We start from the raw sequence: 23114 nt of genomic DNA on the forward strand, positions 1-23114 counted from the left end.
CACCGATATATGGAAATATTTGTATTAACTTTTTGACCTGTAAGAGTACACAACTAATAGATTTCATATCTTCTAAGTGATTTCTAATTTGTCAATTATTAGAACAGGCTACAATGTTTTTTGTTTTCTTTTTGTTTTTTTGAGACAGGGTCTCCTCCCACCCAGGCTGCAGTGCAGGGGTGTGATCACAGCCCACTGCAGCCTCAAACTCCTTGGCTCAAGGGATTCTCCTGCCCCAGCCTCCTGAGTAGCTAGGGCTACAGGCACATACCACCATGCTTGGCTAATTTTTAGTTTTATTTTGGTAAAGATGGGGTCTTGCTATGTTGTTCAGGCTGGTCTTGAACTCCCTGCCTCAAGTGAGCCTCCCGCCTCAGCCTCCCAAAGTGTTGGGATTACAGGTATGAGCCATTGTTTTTAATTGCTGTTGCAATACTATAACCAAAGGAAGACATTCCCAATCAGTTTAAAATGAACCCCAAAAAACCTATCTGCAAATCTGAATACAGTCCTGTTTTTTGCAAGTAAAGAGTAGGCAAACACTCCCTTGGGATGCTAGAAGCAAATATCACACTTTTACTTGTATTTGTTTATCAACCTAATTTTTTAGTTTTTGTTTTATATCATACCTGATAAATATGTCAGATATAACAGCTTATATCAGTATATCGTTTAAAGTGTATGTTTTGAAGATGTTTAACAACAGCAGTACACAATCAAAAAGGTTGAAATTACTACTTTTTGTAATAGGTTTCTAAAAAGTAGGCTTTAAAACCAAGTTATTTACATCAATGTTTCTTTTGCCCCTCTGGCTAAGGTTGTTTCACGAGCATTTGCATGGATTCATGAGGCAACAATGGATACCAGGAGATCAAACAGTCAAGTGAAAATCTAAAAACACAATTACAGAACTAAAACAGCGTTTTATGAATGTTTCATGAACATTTTTAATGGAAAGGTAATTTTTATTTTAGCTGTTGGGTATCACTAAGTCTTTTTATCTGGTCTAAGTAGCTGCAAATTTAAGGGTAAAAGAGGGAATTACACAGATAATACTACTTCTTTCTTCCTGTAACTTGGTATTTTTCAGTTTAGTTTGGAAAGTTCTAAACTTCAGTTGCCTCAAATACTAAGTACTTTCTAGAAATATGCTTGAAATGTATTAAAAAGAAAACAAAAGCCTGTCCTTTAGTCTATTTTGCTTACTTGAATTTGTTACTTGATTCAGGTTTTAAATCTTCTTGGAATAAAGGATATTGATTCAAGTGTTGAAAGCATTTGATTGCAATTAGACCCATGAAAAAAATTATTTAACATCTTTTTTTAAACATCCATCTTTAGGGACCTTTACATGATCTCTTGATAATTACAAGGTTGGGTTTATTTTTTAAAATTGGGGAAAAATATAGAAAAGAAGATAGTAAAATAAATTTGATTAAAAAAAAACACAGAATGTCAAGAGTTGGAAAAAATAGAAACATGAAGAAAAGAATCAGCTAGCCATAAAAAACACACATAAATGCCTGGTGCACAGTTATAATTAAACAGTATGCATGGTTACTATTTTTATGAGTGAAAATCTATGAAATGTACTAAGCGGTAAAATAAAATCTTAAGTAACGTTACGAGGTTTTTAAAAATAATCATTTTCCTATAACTTTTCTCCTGTGAATACTACTGATTTACATATTTTAACCTTGTACATAATTCCTTACCTGCAGCTAGAGAAACACAACATTGCTCCTTTTCTTTTGTGATCTCATTTAATCTATAAGGTACATCCGTTAGTGCAGGTGAAAGAACTGGCAGGGAAGGGAATTTTCCTACTCCACACAGTTGAACTGAACCCAATGAAAGGTGTTTCACAAAGGTTGAACCATTCTGAACAAAGCTGTAACAAAAGTGATGGAATTAATTACTTGTAGAAATATAATAATTTTTAGCAGTTTTATTTTACTTGGTTTCTTTCCTTCAAATGATTTTTCTATACAATCTGTAACAATGGTCATATTAGTCAAAATTTTTTAAATTTTGGTTAGATTTCAAAACTGCTTTCATTTCACTCATTATTTTAGCTGGCTTACAGTCCACAGATGGTTGTAAAACAAATGGCAGAAATGAAAGTTTGTTCTTCTGAAATTATGTCCTAATGAATTTGGTGGCTCTCACTAGTACGCTTAAATTTGTGGTTCCATTTTAGGAAAATTCATCATTAAAGGCAAATTTCATTCATAATAATAGTGGAATTTTTTCCTCTTGATGAAAAATTAGAAAAATCATACATGTATATTTCAGAAATTTTATCAATTAACTCAGTAAGTCAATGAATACACAGAAACAATATAAAACAATATTCTTATCAATATATTTTATTAGCTTTTAGAACAGATTTTATAATATTCAAGCTTGTTTTTGTATGCTACACAGACTAAAGGATGCTAATAAATTTACTATCCACCTACAAGCCTTTTCAGTTCTATGACAGTTCTTTATGGTTTGGTTTTTCAAGAACATGTATGAAGTGACTCTGTATATAGTTTCTACACAGATATGCCCATTTATTCAAGTTTTGTTGGATGTACCTTGACATCTGCTTCCATGCTATATCCAGAAGAGTGGTATATGCACCAATTAATATAGCATCAAAGTAACATGGGATAAGGTAACGTGGGATCTGCTTCAGGTAGAAGAACATAGCCTGCAACCATTTACCAACCTGTTATAAAAATAAATTTGAAAGTTAATTTGGTATGTGTATAGGCTAGGTGTGTTTATAGAGGTAAATCTAAACATGCAACTTTAGTAATCTATAAACCCTATTTCCATTTACTAGTACTGAAAGATGATGAAGAAAGGAGGAAAACAGTTCAGGTTAGAAAACAATCTAAATATTATATATAACATGGTAATATTTATTATTATGTTCTTGATTTTTTTGGGACTATAATATAGTTCTACTTACTTCAGCAATAGTTCCTGATCGTGAAATAAGCCGGTTACTGACATAGTCAATCATCCAATCTCCAGATCTCAAATTATTACAAAAAGGATGCCCCAAGTCATTCTTTGGTCTTATTTCTGCCAATACAGACATTAAACCTGAAAATGCAGAGACATGTCATGCTGTATTATTGGTAGCATCAATTTGTATATCCTCTAGTCCCTACTCTGCTAGTGTCTATTCTAGTGATTTGGGGTGAATACGTATTAGAGGCAGACACAAGGGCTACCCAGTCCCCAACAGCGCTCAATACAGTTCAAGATAAGTGTGACAATATTGGCTTGAGCCAAGTTACAAAGGCATACTGAAGGAGACCACTGTCACAAGAGATATAAAGAGCTTTTCAGGATTCATAACTTCTGGGACTGGTCTTATTCTTTTGGATTTTAATTTTATAATATTCAAGGGTAACTGGCATGGCTTCCCTGCCCAAAAGCATCTCAAGAAAGAAAAGTGATAAGCCTATGTTTTTTCATGTTGAAAAGTAGTGGGTTCATCAATATTCAGGCTAGATTTAAGGAAATCATAGAACTGGTTTCAGAGGGAGCAAGAACACCTATGGAGATAATAAGAGTAAAGTACGCTTTGGAAGGAATTGTTGAAATTTAACGGGAGGTACTTAGAACTAAGTGAAATATCAAAGTGAGGTGTGTGTGTGTATATATATATACATACATATATACACATATACTTAAAACATAAAGATGTTGGGAAACATATATATACACACATATATATACACACACACACATATATATACATATACTTAAAACATAAAGATGTTGAGAAACAAGACTATAAAATAATATTCTACATATGCCCTAGCATTTTCATGGACAGCAGAAAATGCTCGGTAAATTTTGGTCTCACTGTGGAATAATGGAAGGACATAAGGAAAACAGTGTTTTAGAAACAGATCTGATGATGACCAATGAAATGGAATGATTTGCAGATGAGGTAACAAGATTTGGAAAATTGGTTAGTTGGTTTTGTTTATAGGACTTAGTCCTAGAATAGAGTGAAAACTGTGGAAATAAAAAGGATATGGTGTACCCAACAGAATATGGAAAAGAATCCACAAATCATAATGACTGATTGGATATTGAGGATGAAAGGCGCAGATCCAAAATGGACTCCTGGATTCCAACATGACTAGATATACCATATTATAAGGAGGGAAATACATTTTGTTTAGGGGAAAGAAAGGTCAACAAAGTAGTTAAATCTGATTTAGCCTGAGGCTCCTATTAGCAGCCTGCTGGAAATATGTGGGTTGCTGAAAATATTAAACGATCAGAGGGGAAAGGGATTAGTATAAAGCAGCAAAAAATAAACAGGTAAGGGCAATTCTATTTAGAAAAGATAAGAAGAATTATTTCATTAGAAAGACAAGGAGAATTACCAAAGAAGCAAACTTAACTATAAGAAAGATAAAGGCTAGAAAAAGAGAACACACAAATTTGGTCTTTTCAGTGAACTAGAAGTAGTTTAACAACTCAGAGTGAAAATGAAGCAGATAATTACTTAAATCTGGTAACATATATACATCTTTTTAAAATTAATTAAATAAATAAATTTATTTATTTTTTGAGACACAGTCTTGCTCTGTCACCCACGCTGGAGGGCAGTGGCATGATCATAGTTCACTGTAGCCTCAAACCTCTCTCCAGCTCAAGTGATCCTCCTGCTCTGGCCTCCCAAAGCATGAGATTACAGGCGGGAGCCACCATGTCTGGCTCACATATACTTCTTTCTTACAGGACAAAACATTTTGTGTTAAAAATGAGAATATTTTAGAAAAAAAATATCGTTAAGTTCAAAAAGTCTCAAAAAAGTTTATTGAGAACTGCTTATGTGCTTGGTTTTGTAGGAAATACAAAAGCTAAAAAACAAGAAGCATAAAAAAGATAAAACTTAATTCTTCTTTCTTAAGGTAGGCAGCCTACTTACTTAGTGTGGTTTTAAGGCTAGAAATTTCCAATTACTTAGTATAAACTAGGTGTCATCTAGTGAGCTGTTCACATGTATTAATTCATTAATCCTAACCATAATCCCTGTGGTAGGTACCACTCTGCAGATGAGAAAACTAAGCCATAGAGCATTTACTTCAGGTTATAAAGCTAGTCAATGTAACCCAGGAAATCTGGTTTTAAAGCCTGTTTCTTAATCACAATGATAAAGATTCACAAAAATCATTATACTAATTACCAAAACAAGGCAATATATTTCAAGGGCCAAGTAAGAGGTATAGAAAATAAATGCAATGAGTATCTGGAGGACAAAGAAATTACTTTAAAAGCAATAGTTAAAGAAGCTTTTATGAAAGATGCAAGAATTAAATTAGTCCTTAAAGATGGGTTAGATGGACAAAGAAAGAGTTGAACAAAAGGCATAAGTGGAAAACTATATAAACTAGGAATACAGGTGTGATAAAGCAAATTTCTTAAACATCTAAGGAAATACTACCAACTAGATGAATTAAACTGATAAATATTTAATTCCTTTAACTCATCTTACAACTACTCTATGTTTTACTGTAAGTTCTCTTTACAAGATAAAACAAATATGCAATATTTCCAATTAGATTTAAAAAAAGGTGAATGGATTATATTTACAACCTAATCTCACTTGGGGCCCAAACAAGCATATTCTGTTTCTTCTTATATAATAAACCAGGTCAAGAAACATTAATTAAGGTCCAAGTATACATAAAGAGCTACACAGACCTTAAGGAAAGAGATAGAACTAGTAATTCTAGGTAAAATTTACTGGGTAATTACTTTGTGTTACATCCCGTTTTCAGTGTTTTATGTGAATGATCTCACTAATCCTCACAAAAACCTTCTAAATTAGATATTATTCAAATTTTATAGAGGCAGAAATTGGTGCACAGAGAGGGTATATTACTTGCCAAAGGTCAATCAATGAGTAGGAGCAGAGCCATAATTGCAATCCAAGCAGGCATACTCTGAGCCTATATACTCTATCGCCTGTAAAGAAGACACCAGACGACCCTAAAAGAAAAACACAAAGCTCAGCTGTCCTTCCACTTGCTTACCTTGAAGACCTGCATATTTAAGGGCTGACCAGTTTGGTATGTCATAGCACCCTCCACCATCTTCCTTTTCTTCTGATTCACATCGGTAAAGGATCTGATTTAGCTCAGCCAAAGTTAATTTGGAGGCAATACTAAGAATTGGAAAATAAAGATAACCATATATTGAAGTTTCGCTTGTTGTCAATAGAAACAAAAGAAGATAATCTGAATTATAATCATAAAATGTCTTAGCAGTATATGTTTTAGGAACTCAGCATTCAAATAAACATTACACTTATACATTATAAATAATTATTAAAGGACAAATTATGCAAAAGATTCAATTAGAAGCAACAATACTTCCAAACCAAGGAAATAATCAAGTACCAAATTGTATTGATTAGAAGTATGCTGGGAAAATATTTTGGCTTCTACATCCTTGATCTTATAAATTTGTTTTTTTAGCCTTTCTAGTTTGGACTTAGTGTTTTCCTTCCTTCTTTTATTTATTTATGTGTTCTCATCTGATTTCCCTCCTTTATATTTCCCTAAGTGAGACATCAAGAACTTTTTATGCTAGTTATTGTATATAAGAATACTTATCAGAGGATCACTAAAGGAATAATAAAAAGTCAGTTAACTGCCTAGGAAATCACGTGCTCTCTGCCTTTATACTATTCTCCACGTCCCTTCTCTTCTCTTCTCTAAGGCTGCACTGCCTCTCAGCTTGTTTATTCAAGAAACCAGGATTTTCTCAGATTAAGATGCCTCCTGATAACTGTCAGAGGGAAGACTGACTATCATGGCCTTGATTTCCCTTTGTTTGGTCAGCAGTAAGACTGTATAACTGACCACACCTGAATACAGCTGACTGTATTTTCCTGTGCTTCTATAACAGATGCTCAGGTAATTTCATTTTACATGACTGCCATTTTATGTGAACACATATCCACTTGAATGTATATTCTTCTTTCTCTTTTAGTTCTGGCTCAATTTAGAAAATCATTGTCATCTGTGCTTTGTTCTCTCCATCTCAGCTTTCCTCCTCAGAGCTAGTTTGTGAGTCAAGCCTGAGTCAAATCATTCAGAAGCCTCAGTATCAACTCCATTCTAGGGCAATATTTTTCAACACATAGTCAGTGGACTCCTTGCCTAAAAATTACTTGGGGATCCTATAAAACTGCAAATTTCTTGGCCTTGCTCCAAAATAATCTGAGCAGGTCTGAGGAGGAACATGCATTTTACAAGCAGTTCACCCAACGCAAAGCTGCTTCATCACAGATTTTTTGGTTAAGAATGCAACTACTTTATTAAGAATAGTTTGAATTAAGAGTTAATATCTTTAACAATAAAAAGTCTTACAAAACAACAAAAAAAGCTGAACACAATAGCAAAATGGGGTAATACATAAAACTACACTTCAACAAATAAATACAAATGGCCAATGAACAAAATAAAATAATTTAGCTTAACTAATATTTAAATTATATGAGATGTTATTTTAAACTATTTTATATTTACCAGTTTGATTAGTAACAGCTAACACTTATCAATCACTATGTGTCAAAAACTATTGTGTTTTACTCAAGTAATCCTCACAACTCTGTAAGAAAGGTGCTATAATTATGTCTATTATAAATTCTCAAAGGTCTCTTTTTTCCTAGAGACAGGATCTTGCTCTGTTGCCCAGGCTGAAGAGCAGTGGCACAATCATGGCTCATTGCAGCCTAGACCTCCTGGGCTCAACTGATGCTGATGCTCCTACCTCAGCTTCCTGAGCAGCTGTGACCACAGGTGTATGCCACAACTCCCAGCTAATTTTTAAAAAACGTTTTTTAGAGATAGGGTTTCACTATGTTGCCCAGGCTGCTCTTGAACTCCTGGGCTCAAGCAATCCTCCCACCTTGGCCTACCAAAGTGCTGAGATTATAGGAGTGAGCCACTGCACTCAGCCAGGTCTTACTTCTTACAGCTAATAAGAGTCTGCAATGGAATTCAAACCTAGTTAGTCTGGTTCTATACTCCATGCCCTTAAATGCTATATTATATTGTGGTATAATATATTGGTATTGGTAATGATGGAAACTCTTGGATAGAGCTGAAAGTATTAATTAATATAATCTTTCTGGAGGCAATTTGGCAGTATGTATTAAAAGCCTCAAACATATGGATATAGTCTAACCCAATGGTCCCTAACCTTTTTAGCGCCAGGGACTGGTTTCACAGAAGACACTTTTTCATGGACTGGGGGTGAGGGGGTGTGGTTTTGGAATGATTCAAGTGCATTACATTTACTGTGTACTTTATTTCTACTGTTATATACATTGTAATATATAGTGAAATAATTATACAACTCACCATAATGTGGAATCAGTGGGACCCCTAAGCTTGTTTTCCTACAACTAGACAGTGCCATATGGGGGTGATGGGAAACAGTGACAGATCATCAGGCATTAGATTCTCATAGGCAGCATGCAATCTAAATCCCTTGCAGGGACAATTCACAATGGGGTTCACACCCCTATGAGAGTCTAATGCAGCCACTGATCTGACAGGAGGCAGAGTTCAGGCGGTAATGCGAGTGATGGGACGCAGCTGTAAATACAGATAAAGCTCACCTGCCACTCACCTCCTGCTGTGCGGCCTGGTTCCTAACGGGCCATGGACCAGTACTGGTCTGTGGCCCAGAGGCTGGGGACCCCTCGTCTAACCCAAAAATTCCATTTCTGAAAATTTAAACTAGTACTAATGATGGCAAACTATGAGCATTTACTATGTGCCAGGTATTGTGTTAAGTGCTTTATATGTGTTATCCTATTTAATTCTTACAAAATTTTCCAGATGGGAGACTGAGATGATGAAAGTTCTAAACAAATTATCCAAGATCATACTGACAGTAATGAAGCTAAAGTTTAACCCAGGTCTAAACCTCAAAACCGATATTCTTCTGTAGTATGCAGTGACATCTAGAAAGGGAATAACTAAGGATGAATGTACAAAGACATAATAATAGGGAATAATTAGCAGCAATCTAGGTGTCCAAAAATGGAAACTGTTTAAATAAATTATGGTAAAGCCATAAAGTGGAATCATATGTTGACATTTTTTAAAAATGATGTGGTAAAGGGTATGAGATATGCAACTTAATCTCAAATACTTCGGATAAATTGTGTGTGTGTGTGTACAGAGAGATGCATGTGTGTGTGTAGGTATGCATGTAGGCATGAGTGTATCTATATCTATAGAGAGAATACACATGCAGGTACACACACAAATTATAAAGCAATGCGGTAAAATATTAACAACAGGTGATGCTGACACTGCTGGTCCTTGGACTGTACTTTGAGTAGCAAGGGTATAGAGGACCCTTAAAACTGCTTAATTCAGTCTAGTGGTAACTTACTTATTAAAGTGGCAAATGTCTATCAAACAAGGCATACTTACGAAGCAAAGGGAATTTTTAATATAGGATCTGAATTGTCAACAGCTAGGCTCCCAGATTTAAAGTGAGGACTGAATTGGGTCAGATGATTTCGAAGAATTCCAACAGCGACTTGTGCGTGTGGATCAAGACTAACTCTGAAAAAGTTAATTAAAAAGTGGTTAATTTTTAGGAGTAATTTATTCAAATTTAACAGGATATGCAAACTATTTTAAATATAAGTCAACAGTTTGAGCTCAGCTAACATACCTGAATATAATAACGCTTCCTGGAGACAAGTTTTCAAATTCTATTTCTTGAATATATTCATTGGGCCCTTTTGTGGCAACTCCAGCTTGTTTAACAATTTTACTTTCATTAAGCTTGAAAAAAATTACATTAAAAAAATCCATTCAACAAACAGTTCTAATGTTCTTGAAATGCTAAACATAGTAGTAAGATGAGAGTCTTAAATACCTGAATATGTTCTCTAATTTCTACTGTGATATCTGGCATTCCATTGATTGAATTCTCATCCTTCCTATAAGGTTTCATATTTCTCTCAATAGTTCTAGCTTCAAGAACTACTTCTTCAATTTTGCCTAGGAATATATAAAAACATTTTAACAAAATTTCATATGGAATCATCAAAATTAGGAAGGCTAAAGTGGTTTCAAATCATTTAACTTAAAGTTGAAAAGAAAATATCAGTTAATTTTTTTTAGAAGTCTGAAAGTAGATGATTCTACCCAAGGTGCATTTTACATTAAAAAAAAAAAATTACGACTTAGTTAACAAAGCTTTTTTTGAAGTAGAAATGTATCAAAATAATAGCTTAGCTCTGGTGAACAACTACCTAATTTTGAGCAGAAAAACAGCAAATCACTTGAAAGGCTTACATTTTTTTAAAAAAAATTGGAATATTTCAGATACAAAAAAAAAATTAAAAACCCAGGTTCCACCTCCTCACTTAGAGAAAAATTTACAAATACAAGTAAAGCATCCGTGTACCCATTCTTCACTTTCAGAGGTAACCTCAATTCAGTTTGGTGCTCACTATTCCTGGCATTTTCACTACACACACCTGCTTCCTTAAACAACATATATTATTTTCCCTATTTCCAAGTTTTATTAAAATGAATTCAAGTTACATATATTTGCAACTTGCTTTTTACTGGTCAACAATGCATTTTTTGGATTCATTCACACTGCTACATCAGCTCTAGCACATTTACTTCAAATGTCAAATAATATTCTACTGTATGAATATACCAAAATACATCTGTTCTATTATGGTTGTCTCTAATTTTTCTCTATTATAAACAATGTTGCAATAAATATTCTTGTGCATATCTTCAAATGGAAATGTATGAAAATTTCCCAGATATATACTTAGGGATAGAACTGCAGAGTCAATGGATTATATAAAATTACAACCTTACTTTAAATAACTTAAACTTTAAGTCATTAATCTGGCAATAGGTAACAGAACCTTTTGATCTAGAAATTCTACCTCTCTAAATATACACTAAGAAAACTGTTTAAAAGAAAAAACAATTATCCTTAGTGTATATTTAGAACTTCATAACACTACTAAACATACTAGAGAATATTAAAAAGGGCATAACAACGTATGAAACATTTAACAAAATAATAATCACAATTTTGTGGACTGACGAGGAAATGTTTTAGGAATGATCCGTGACCAAAACAAAACCAGAGATAATATTCTACATTGTGATTGTTGTCCTATAAAACTAAATATGTACATTAGCAAAGATCAGGTAAGGATAGTGAATATAAATTTGTGAACAATTAAAGAAACTTTTAGGTATTCGGGTTGATAATTTTTAAAAACAGGAACTATGGATACCCAGCAACTAGCAACCAATATAGAATATGATGATTTTTCTGGGAATTTTCATTTGGTCAATCAATCAACAAACTTTGACAGCTGCTGCGTGAACAGGAGCACGTTATGCTATACCACATATAATAGTAAGACAATAAAATACACATATCCAGAAAAAAATCAGGTAATATTAACATATCTCAGGGATGTATTAATAAAAACATATCTCAGGGATGTATTTTATAATTTTTGACTCTCTATGCCAAAGGAGTACATAGAGACTATAATTGCTGTATGTTCAGAAGAAAGAGAGATCACGGAACAAAGAAGATGCAACTTTAGACCTTGAAAGATCCAGACAATTCACATAGTATTTTGGAAGAAGTAAAAATACCTATTTGGCTGAAATAGTGGACTGACATAGGGCTAGGATTGTAGATGAGGATGGATTATGGAAAGCCTTAAACATAAGGTTATATTATTTGCCATTTTAGTTTATATATTTGTATGTATGTCTGTGCATATACACAAAGACATATATTTATGCATGTGTATATATACACTAACACAAATATATATATTATTCTGCTAGAAGAGAAATAAATGTTCATTTTACACAAATTAGGAAATAAAATATAAACAAAAATATTTCACAACTCAAGAAATGTTAATATTTGAAAGTATTTCTGTCTAGGTTTTGTTCCACCCAGTAAAAATATAAGTTGCCAAAAATTTCTTTCTCTTTTTTTTTTTTTTTTTTTGAGACAGGGTCTCACTCTATCACCCAGGCTAGAGTGCAGTGGTGGGATCTGGACTCACTGCAACTACTGCCTCCTGGGCTCAAGCGATCCTCCCACCTCAGCCTCAGGAGTAGCTGAGACTACAGGCATTTGCCACCATGTCCACCTAATTTTTTGTACTTTTTTTGATAGAGACAGAGTTTTACCATAATACTGAGGCTGGTCTTGAACTCCTGAACTCAAGTGATCTGCCTGCCTCAGCCTCCTGAAGTGTTGGGATTATAGGTGTGAGCCATCATGCCTGGCAAAAGTTTAAATTCTTTTTCTCAAGTACATCCACAGTAGCACTGTGTTATAATATATATGATATATACATGATATATAACTATAACGTTACAGTATAATTTATCATAATGATATAATACAAATACAATAACAATTTTCAGATTGCATTACCAGGGATGCACATTTGAGGCACTTCCTTGCTGTAAAATGAAGTCTTGGGATTCCTGAAAGCAGTTCTAGATACAGCCACAACAGACTGATGGATGCTAGGTGAGTGTCTTGTTACTGCCACTATGTCTTCATCAACTTGATCCACATACACCTGAGAAGCAGAAAGAGCACCTAGATTAGCTCTCAAACTGGAAAGACTTACTCTGAAATTGAATCTGAATAAACAAATTTAATAATTTCTTGCCTGAATAAAACCCTTGGCTCCAAGCTCCTGATGAAGCTTATTGATAGCACACCTGGCTGCAATAATGCCACTTTGGAAATTAACTTCACCTGTATTTGAAGGCAATGCTTCAGGATTCCACTTAGTGTAAAACCGTTCCTCAGAAACCACTGAAATCTAGACAAAGGTAAAATTTAGCATGGATACATTTTAATTATAATGAATTTTTTTGATAAAAATGCCCAAAGTTATTGGCCATGTAGGTTTTAAAAAACAACATATAAACAAACCTGATGAGGCACTAATTCATCATAGCCTCTTGTACTTCCACTAGCACAACACGCCATAGAAACAATTGTAGTACTTGGAAGAGCATCATATGCTGATCTATGCTAGAAGACAACAACAAAGCAAAAGTTTGCTTTCTTTCAAATGCAAAGTGCCATTCTATAGCATAATGAAGTAAAAGGATAATTACATAAATAAATTCATAAGGTAAATTAATTTGCTTTTAAACAAGCAAAACATTCTGAAAACTATGTATTATAAATCAGTTATAAATCTAAGACACTAGTTTGAAGTATATGGAAATGATTGTGACCAAGTGTTAGAGAGTTAAGTATCAAAGCATTCAGCAAAATAAGTACATGAAAAAGATTAGGTGCTTACCACAATAGGACACTCATTATCATGGGTAATATCCATAAACAAGGCATGTGCAATAGCTGGCATTAAAGGCCTCAAACAGGGCTGAACAAAGGATCCAACAGGTTCTCCTCCATATCGGTAAACTAATCTGCCCTCTTCATGACTATTATATGCACTCATTGCCTCTGCAGAGCATTACAGAATATTTTAACAATCTTCATTATTTATGTCCAGGAAGAGGTTAGATTTCTTATCATAAATGATTTTCAAAATAGAGACCACATCAATATTATATAAAAAAAAAACAAAAAAAAACTGCTTTAAGGATTTAAACAAATGCCTACTAGTTTAAGTGACAAAAAAGTTTTCCCCGTAACTTAACTGGAGAAATGGCTCATGTAAGGAAAAGGGAACATACGTTGATTACTGGGATGTAAGCTACACAAAATTCAGTGTAAAACATCTAAACTTTACATCATATCTCCCAGTAGAAGATGAAAAACAGGTTTACGTATTTTCAGCAACAAAAAATGGTTTTGTTAGTGAGTCTTCAGTTCATTCTACTGGTTTTTCAATTTGAAATGAGGTACCTTACCCCCAAGCAGAAATTTATACTGATAAAAATAGAATGAGTCATATTAGAATATGTCATACAAACTATTTAAAAGAACATTAACTGTGTTAAAAAATTATTAAGCATTGCATATGAAGCTATTAAATCCTTTAATCTACTTAAACAAAAGCTAAAGTTTTAGATGGGAAATACACTCCAACAAGCCTACCTCTTATTAAGGAACTAATGCCCAGTCTAGTAACAAAGATATTGTCCAGATCTTCACTTCCTGTGAACAGTTCAGCTACTACATATAAATTGGGTTGCAAATTCCTAGCAGCATCCAACATGTACTGTAAAAAGCACAGCGACAAATGTAACAAATAAATGTAACAAAGAGAAAAGCAAGATAGGAGGAAGGAAGGAGACAAAAGGAGCATGGATTTGACATAGAAAAATACGCAGCAAGATAAAATGGAAATTCAAGAAGAATTTCCAAATAAAATTTCATTGTACATATGTAAGAAAATATCAAACATACCAAAACACATAGAAACAAGAGAATTTATAAAGAGAAGAAAACAGTTAAAAAGGAAGATTAGATTTTGCAAAGATATTGAGACATGAGAGAGAAAAAGAAGAAGAAAAATGTTAGTTTCATATTACTAAATGTAAATCATAACACTACAATTCTGTTAGGCTTTCCCCCTGTTTGCTTATCTATCTATCTATCTATCTATCTATCTATCTATCTATCTATCTATCTATCTATCTATCTATCTATCTATTTTTGAGACCGAGTTTCTTTCTTGTTGCCCAGGCTGGAGTGCAATGGCGTGATCTGAGCTCACCACAACCTCTGCCTTCCAGGTTCAAGCGATTCTCCCGCCTCAGCCTCCTGAGTAGCTGGGATTACAAGCATGTGCCACCACACCCAGCTAATTTTGTATTTTTAGTAGAGACAGGGTTTCTCCACGTTGGTCAGGCTGGTCGCAAACTCCCAACCTCAGGTGATCTGCCTGCCTTGGCCTAAAAGTGCTGGGATTACAGACGTGAGCCACTGTGCCAGGGCCTATGTGCTTATTTTTAAAACTTTAATCAGACTTAATTTCCAGGTGGTTGACTAAACAATTATTCACAAATTCCCTGATGAATTACTTAGCTGTTGGAAAGATTAGGTCTGCCTGATCAGATTGAAGCCAGTTTCTCCTACAGATGATGATAAAACTCTTAAAAACTCTCATACCTTACAATTTCTACTTATGTGATTTATATTTAACACTGGTGCTATCTATCTAGCTGTTTATTATAAACACTGGTTTATAATAAAAAATCAGATAGGTTCCAAACTGTTAAACATAATATTTGCACAAAGATTAATAAAATACTTGAAATTCTCTCAGCTAACAAGTAGAATCCTAGTTTTGTAATTTAAAATTAAGTTTGAACATTCTTTTCTGCCATGTAATAATCTTAGAAGCATATTTTTTTTTGCTGTTGCTAAAAGCACAATAAAATAAAGTCGTCATTTTTTGGAACTAGACAATGTTCTATCAGCTTAACTAATGTTCACTAAATCCCTCCAAATCAAACCAATTTTTCATCACAGGACTTGAAACATATACATTATAATACTGCTTTAATATTATAGAAATAAGATATTTTTCAGGTAAACACACATTTCCAAAGAACACCTAGGTGACACTGGTCACTAGGAAGCTATCAAAAATCTTACAAGCAGTACTACTGTAGGGTTTCTAAAAATAATAAATTTAAAAAAATCTTATAAGCAGGATGAAAACTATGAGTTTAATTACAAAGTTGTATTAGAAAGAAGGTAATATTGTAAGTATTGGCATTGTTCAGAAGTTATTGTAAAGAGCTCAAAGAGGAATAGACAATGTTTATGCTTACACTTATATTTTTATAAATAATAAAAATTAAATCGATGAGGCTAGACTAGCTTCAATATGCTATAATGTTAATTTTTAAAAAATTTTATTTTATTTATTTTTTTAGACAGAGTCTCACTCTGTCGCTACGCTGGAGTGCAGTGGTGTGATCTCAGTTCACTGCAACCCTCGCCTCCTGGGTTCAAGTGATTCTCTTGCCTCAGCCTCATGAGTAGCTGGCACTACAGGCGCACACCACTATAATGTGTAATAAGCTATTCACCTTCACAGTCACTTCTAAATATATTGAAAGCAACCTAAAAATAAGAAAAATTAACATTTATTTATTTACAGTAGCCAATATACATTTTATGTATTGTAAACACATTTTATGTATTTACAATAGCGCTCCATAGTATCAGAAACAATATGATCAACTTCCCTAAATTAAAATTTTAAAATTAACTAGTTAAATATTTTACAGCCCAGTATTCCATAACAACTGCATCAAAAGATTGTTAGAATTATGTTAATTATGCAATAGTGATAAATACTACCACCAAGTCAATGTCAGTGTCCAACTAGCAAAAGGAAACATTTACCTGCATAGTCTACTTAAGGAAAGCTAGGAAAGAACACTGAATTTCTTTTCTTAATGTAGATAAATTGTTTTTCTGTACCTCAGCTACATGAAGAGGTGTTGAGTGGCAGTTATCAAGACGTACTCCCTGGAAATAAGTTGCAGTTATTTCAGTGTATTTTTTCATGTGTGCCCAGAGAAAAGGACAGTCCTCTGGTTTATTCCCATAGCGCAATTTAACACTGTCTCCCCAGCAAATAAGTTCTCTCCTTAGGTAAACTTCTGAGCCTGTTCAGAAAAGAGATTGCTTTCAATAGTTCAAGAAATAAAATGAAAACAATTACTTCATGGAAACACTGATTTTTAAATTGCTTTGATCATTTCTGCCACGAATGATATATTGGTTAAAATTGTATCTAAAGTGGTATGAGATAATGTTTTAAAAAATTAATAATAATTTATTTCTCATAGCTACTCTGAAAAAACTCTAGCTTATAGTCGCTTCTAAAAATGTGTCCTCAATTTCAAAAACCCAAGTCACTTTCACATAAGGGAAAACAGAAATGTTAATATCATAGGCCTTTCAAAACCATAGTTCTACCAAAAACATTTAAAGCTCCATTTCCACCCTCCTACTTATTTTCGGCAACAGGTTATATTAGATCCATGGCATACAGCAGAATGGCTTGATTTTGTTTAGAATGGCTAGAAAAAAGAGGGCAGAGATACTTACACCCAAATTTATACTCTTAAAAAAAAGCATAAGATTTCTGAATAAATTTTGATGTCACTAAAATAGACTTCTAGTTTTGAAATGTTAAAAAATAAATATATCAATGAGCTCCTGCAACATTCTTCCTGGTAATGAAATAGCTATAGAAAAACAAGACACTAAGAGTGAGGGGGGACCTCAAACCATTAGGTTCTAGTTTAGTTGCCACTGAAATGTCTTAATACCTCTGGCCAATGAGTGAAAATATCTCTTATGGCAATGTAATTGTAATAGCAGTGGTTTCAAACTTGTTTGTAAAAATGCAATAATATTTTGTCCAAATAAAAGCTTACATAGACCCACAATATAGAAAACAGATACATAAAAGTTATTCTGTTTGAGAAGATAAAAGGTAGGAAGGCAAAGGAGAGGAAAGAAGATGAACTTCTTTATTTGTTGACTCCATGTTTTGTTTCTCAAATTGTATGTACCTCTGGTACCTTTATTGGTGAAATAGTTTAAAAACCAATAGAATAATGGGGAAGAAAATCAATAAAGCAGATTTTATTTTGACCTTGCCATGAACTTATTCTTTCCCTATCCATAGAGAAGTTAAAAATTATATACCTGGTTCAGCAAAGTTTCGAAGAGGATCATCTCCCATTACCCATCCATTGTGTGCCATCAGAAAACAAGCTTTATTTGGGAGATGAATCATAGATTCTTCCATGGAGAAGTCCATTTCTTCAAATGGGAAAGTAAAATACCTATGAAAATATAATTAAATATTAAACCCATATGAAGAAACTCCTTGGAGAGAATATAAATTTGCAACATTAAAACTAAACTACTTCTCTAATGAATAGAATAAAATTAGTTTGATGCTATTTATAGAAAAAAAGTTCAACATAGGTCAAAAATCTTCAATAGACTTTTTGAGTAAATCTAGTAGGATGTGAGAAATAGGGAGTTAACACAACAGGATACCTGGCTAACATTTTAAATAATGTTTAAAACTTCATAAAACTATTTTAAAAAATCATTGAGGTAGCCAGGCATGGTGGCTCACGCCTGCAATCCCAGAACTTTGGGAGGCTGAGGCGGGCGGATTACCTGAGGTCAGGAGTTTGAGACCAGCCTGGCCAACATGGAGAAACTCCATCTCTACTAAAACTACAAAAATTAGCTGGGCATGGTGGTGCACCCCTGTAGCCTGGCTACTTGGGTGGCTGAGGCAGGAGAATCGCTTGAACCCGGGAGGCAGAGGTTGCAGTGAGCTGAGATTGCGCCACTGCACTCCAGCCTGGGTGACAGAACGAGACTCCATCTCAAAGAAAAAAAAAATAATTGAGGCATTGACGTTACTTTGCAAAGACATTTTAAAAAAAGACTCTTAAGTAAAGTTATGCAAAGGCTTTTACTACACTCTAGTTGCCCAACCTATGCTTCATGTCACTTACAAAGTAAGGAGCTAGATGCTTGCTTAAATTGATTAATATTGAATTTATCACTAAGTATGCAGTCCTCCAGAAACATTAAAGTAAATGATAACTATAAATTGGTTCATACTGATGACAGTTTCTCTAACAAAATATTTGCCTAACAAAATGAGTTAATATTAAGCCTATGTCCAAATCAAAACTTCTATTTCAATTTAAGAAATGTACTGAAGTCACATGTTAAAGAAAACATTTAGGTTAATTTCAGATGTTAAATACAATTTTCAATGTTCAACCACCAATAAGAAAAAAAAAAATGCAACACCTGGTAACTAAAGGATGCTTTCTAGTGACAGGTCCTAGTTTTGGACCATGGCCAGCCAGTCGTTCATAAAACACATTTCCCAAAAGGCAATTAACTGCCTGAAAAACATTAAATTGTGTTAGATCATCATCATCATCAAGACAACAAAAAAATAGTAATAAGATGCAAGGAAAAGCAGCAGTTCAAAAATAAGTAAAACCTGTTCCTGATGGTAGTTAATGAGTCGATGCTTCTCTGAATTTAATTCCTCAATTCTCTTACGAAACCAATTACAGCATTCTTCAATTGCTGCTGGCCCATTGCTAGAGCAGATGGAGAAATGCAGATATAGTATTTAATGGCTTTATAGATTCTACATTTAAAAACTTTCTAACAAAGGTCACAGAAACCTTAAATATATTCATCAGGATTTCAATTACGGCTGATGATGTTTTTCAATTGTAAAAATGTTTATACACAAATATAGAAACATGGCCCACGCACAGAAAAAGTGGGAAAATGTCATGTGCTGAAATAGTAGAATTACAGTGAATTACTTTATTTCATTTTCTATTAAGCATTTTTAATAAGTAGTATGAAAATCATACAAGCCATAAAGGTTTATAAGTAATATTCTTTATTTCACAGAAAAAAACACATTACATACTCATGTGGTATGAAAGTCGCTAGTGCAATGTTCATATCTACAGTACAGCCAAACCGTCTGTATTCAGGATCTTGAATAATCTTAAGATGCTGGTTTGGATCAGACTTGGTTACTCTCCTATTTTCTAAAAGAAAAAAAGATGGTATCTTAAATGCAACTATCCACAAAGATTATAACTGTCACTATTTTCTAATTTGGGGCCTATAATTTTTTCATTGAAAATAAAACAAGTATTTCACAAGTATCCTTCTACCTCCTCCCCTTCTCATCTTGCTGTGTGTGTACACACACACACACACGAGGCGTGTGGAGAAAGAAACACAGAGACAAAAATAACATAAAAGAAAGACACAAGGATTCCTATCAATTCAATCCCAGCACTACTTTTCTGCCTACGTCAGCATTCACTTATTCTATTCTATTCTTTTTTTTTTTTTTTTTAAACACATTAAGGACTTTAGTGGAACATGTTTTCCTCCCATGTGCTACCAAATATTCTAACATTAGGAGTTCTTTTTCAAGATTGCTTTCAAAGTTTGCTTCCTAAAGTCTTATTAACAACCTTTCTTTGTAGTCTCTAAAAGAAGTACACAGGCTTAATACTTTCTTTCCCTTTTCATCAACCATATTCCTTAGATAATAACTTAAAAATTAAAAGGGAAATAAATAGTTTTTGGGGAAATTTTCACTCTTTTTCTGGAACTTGTTTGTAATAAAATTAAGAATTGGTACAGGATTGCCTCCATTGAACTTGATTTTATATTAACTAATTAATTGTATCTGGCTTATTCCAAAGAGACTTTGAAATGGCTTATAAAAACACAAAAAAACATAAAATAATGGGTTTCCATAGGTAGCGGTTATTCATATTCACCTCACAAAACAGCATAAAATACAAATTGATTCTTAAAATCCAGTTTCTAAGGTTCATCTGCAAGAGTAAATATATGAAAACTGCCGCGGGCACGGTGGCTAACACCTGTAATCCCAGCATTTTGGGAGGCTGAGGCAGGCGGATCACCTGAGGTCAGGAGTTCGAGACCAGCCAGTTCGAGACCAACATGGAGAAACCCCATCTCTACTAAAAATACAGAATTCGCTGGGTGTGGTGGCACATGCCTGTAATCCCAGCTACGCGGGAGGCTGAGGCAGGAGAATCGCTTGAATACAGGAAGTGGAGGTTGCAGTGAGCAGAGATCATGCCACTGCACTTCAGCCTAGGCAACAAGAGTGAAACTCCATCTCAAAAAAAAAAAAAAAGAACACTGCCAAGAAATGAAATGTTTGAAAAACAGAAAAAGCTATGCCATCAGTATAAACTTTAGTATTTATTATTTAGTCTTTAGTATTGATAGAATAAAAGAGATGGATCAGTGGAAAAGCACAGATAACAGATGTATATTTTGTATATTACCATACACTATGAAGTATTACGGTGGTACTTCAAATCAGTATAAAAGGATGGATTGTCAACTCAATATAATTTTAAAAATACAGATCAAGTTACATATCTTCTTTATATAATATACAAAAATAAATTTCAAGTATATTAAATACTCAAATGTAAAAATACAAATTAGAAGAAAACAGAATGTTGATGGAAGGTCTTTTCTAAGCATGATATAAAATTGGAAGCCATTAGAAATTGAAAAGTTTGACTACATTGAAAAAAAATGTCACCATAAACAAGAGTTGAAAGATCAAGAGCATCCTAGGAGGATATATTTGAGGCCCGTGTAATAATCAATAATAATGTCAATATAAAAAACAGACAACTCAATAGAAAAATGAGAAGAAATATTAACGGCAATTAATGGAAGAAATATAAATAGCTAATTAACATGTAAAAATATACTTCATTAATAAGCAAATAAATGTAACTTAAAAGGCTGGGCACGGTGGCTCACACCTGTAATCCCAGCACTCTGGGAGGCCGAGGCAGGCGGATCATGAGGTCAAGAGATCGAGACCATTCTGGCCAACATGGTGAAACCCCCGTCTCTACTAAAAATACAAAAATTAGCTGGGTGTGGTGGCGCATGCCTGTAGTTTCAGTTACTTGGGAGGCTGAGGCAGGAGAATCACTTGAACCTGGGAGGTGGAGGTTGCAGTGAGCCGAGATCACACCACTGCACTCTAGCCTGGTGACAAAGCGAGACTCCGTCTCAAAAAAAAAAAAAAAAAAAGAAAGAAATGTAAATTAAAATAAGGTATGTTTCGCCTGATTGACAAACATGATAAAGGTTAATGATATCTAATGTTAGTGATAATTAAGTTGGTATAACTTGCTGTGAAAATAAATTTATTATATTTGAAATCTATATACCCTTTGACTCAATAATTCCATGTTTAACAATTTATCCTTCAGATTGACTCACGTAACCAAGTAAACATAACATGTGCAGGGATGTATTTTCTGCAGTACAGCTTATGAGACTGGAAGTTTATCCAGGGAAAGGACTTTGTTCTGTTTACCACTGAATCCTCATGCCTGGAGGAATGTCTAGCACACAGCAGTAGGTGGTTCAATGAATATGCATTGAATGAATGAATGAAAAATGAAAAATCTGGAAACAACCTATCAAAAAGTACTAAATAAATTCAAGTACTTTAAAAACAGCATATTGCTATACAGAGGTTAAAAGAAATAATTAGCTATTATAAATTTATATTGTCAACTATAAGAACAAGTTGTTGACGGTTTATGTTCTAGTCTTATTTGCATGTGTAAAAATAATATAAATATAAAACTTATGTACATACCATATATAGAATTACATACAATTATATATCAAATTGAATTTTTTCAAGAAGAGTCTTAAATACAAGAAACAATATGTAGTAGCTGAGATGTGGGTTTTGGGAGAGAGGAGGTCATACATTCTATTTTCTTACACATTTGAACTATTGGGCTTTTTCTCTTTACAATGAGCACATATTATTTCATGTAAATAATACAGCTTACTGGGGGAAGGGAAGATCAAGGCCCTTTAGTAAAATGAAACAGGAAGAAAGGTTAATATTAAAAATTCCTGTACTAAGGTGTTACAACTGCAAAAGTTGATGTATGAAGCTGACTGAGTATCCTAGAGCTCATTCTACTTCAAAGGCACTATTTCTGAGTCCTACCCTAGTTCTGTCTTCTGGAAGAGAAAAAAATATTTATTTTAAGATCTTCTCCAAATCCTTACTGTTAGGTTGTCTTACACGAAATGCAGATAGCTCTTAAAAATCCTTTCTAATTTGTCTCCTACAAACCCTACTTTCTCATTTCACCTATTTTTTCTTACCCTATTTTGTTGGGGGCACATTACCTTCTTGATTAGTTATGTCCTTAACAGAAGACTCACTTCGTTACCTTTTGTTATCTCGTCAATATCTGGCTTCAGTATCACTAGTGGTTAGGTGGCCTTAATAGTGGGGAAAATCAGCTGGAAGCCCCTCTATGTCAGTTAAGATTCTTACTATAGCAACAGGAGACTATCACAACTCTCAGTTTCAAAACTTGTTTCAAGCCACTCTCAGTTGAAATAACCTGTTCTACCTACTTCCCATTCATACATTTAATAACTATATACTGGGTTCCACA

At 33.8% G+C, this 23114-nt stretch overlaps 1 protein-coding gene across 2 annotated transcripts in view; it reads right to left on the reverse strand.

Annotated features, from left to right (window-relative positions):
* The window catches only part of AGL (amylo-alpha-1,6-glucosidase and 4-alpha-glucanotransferase), a 68029-nt gene that overhangs the window by 25882 nt on the left and 19033 nt on the right, over positions 1-23114 (reverse strand). For both annotated transcript variants that reach the window (XM_007977840.3, XM_007977843.3), the window contains 17 exons: positions 19526-19649; positions 19079-19181; positions 18880-18977; positions 17743-17882; positions 16504-16691; positions 14161-14284; positions 13400-13563; positions 13021-13122; positions 12752-12907; positions 12508-12658; positions 9937-10061; positions 9730-9842; positions 9483-9617; positions 6060-6190; positions 2963-3099; positions 2583-2716; positions 1716-1891 (listed from right to left, as the gene is read on the reverse strand). In XM_007977840.3, the coding sequence (XP_007976031.2) occupies positions 1716-1891; positions 2583-2716; positions 2963-3099; positions 6060-6190; positions 9483-9617; positions 9730-9842; positions 9937-10061; positions 12508-12658; positions 12752-12907; positions 13021-13122; positions 13400-13563; positions 14161-14284; positions 16504-16691; positions 17743-17882; positions 18880-18977; positions 19079-19181; positions 19526-19649 (2301 nt within the window). The remainder of the gene's footprint in view (positions 1-1715; positions 1892-2582; positions 2717-2962; positions 3100-6059; positions 6191-9482; positions 9618-9729; positions 9843-9936; positions 10062-12507; positions 12659-12751; positions 12908-13020; positions 13123-13399; positions 13564-14160; positions 14285-16503; positions 16692-17742; positions 17883-18879; positions 18978-19078; positions 19182-19525; positions 19650-23114) is intronic.

Source organism: Chlorocebus sabaeus, chromosome 20 (genome assembly GCF_047675955.1).
Source record: "Chlorocebus sabaeus isolate Y175 chromosome 20, mChlSab1.0.hap1, whole genome shotgun sequence".
In the NCBI taxonomy this organism is placed as follows: domain Eukaryota; kingdom Metazoa; phylum Chordata; class Mammalia; order Primates; family Cercopithecidae; genus Chlorocebus; species Chlorocebus sabaeus.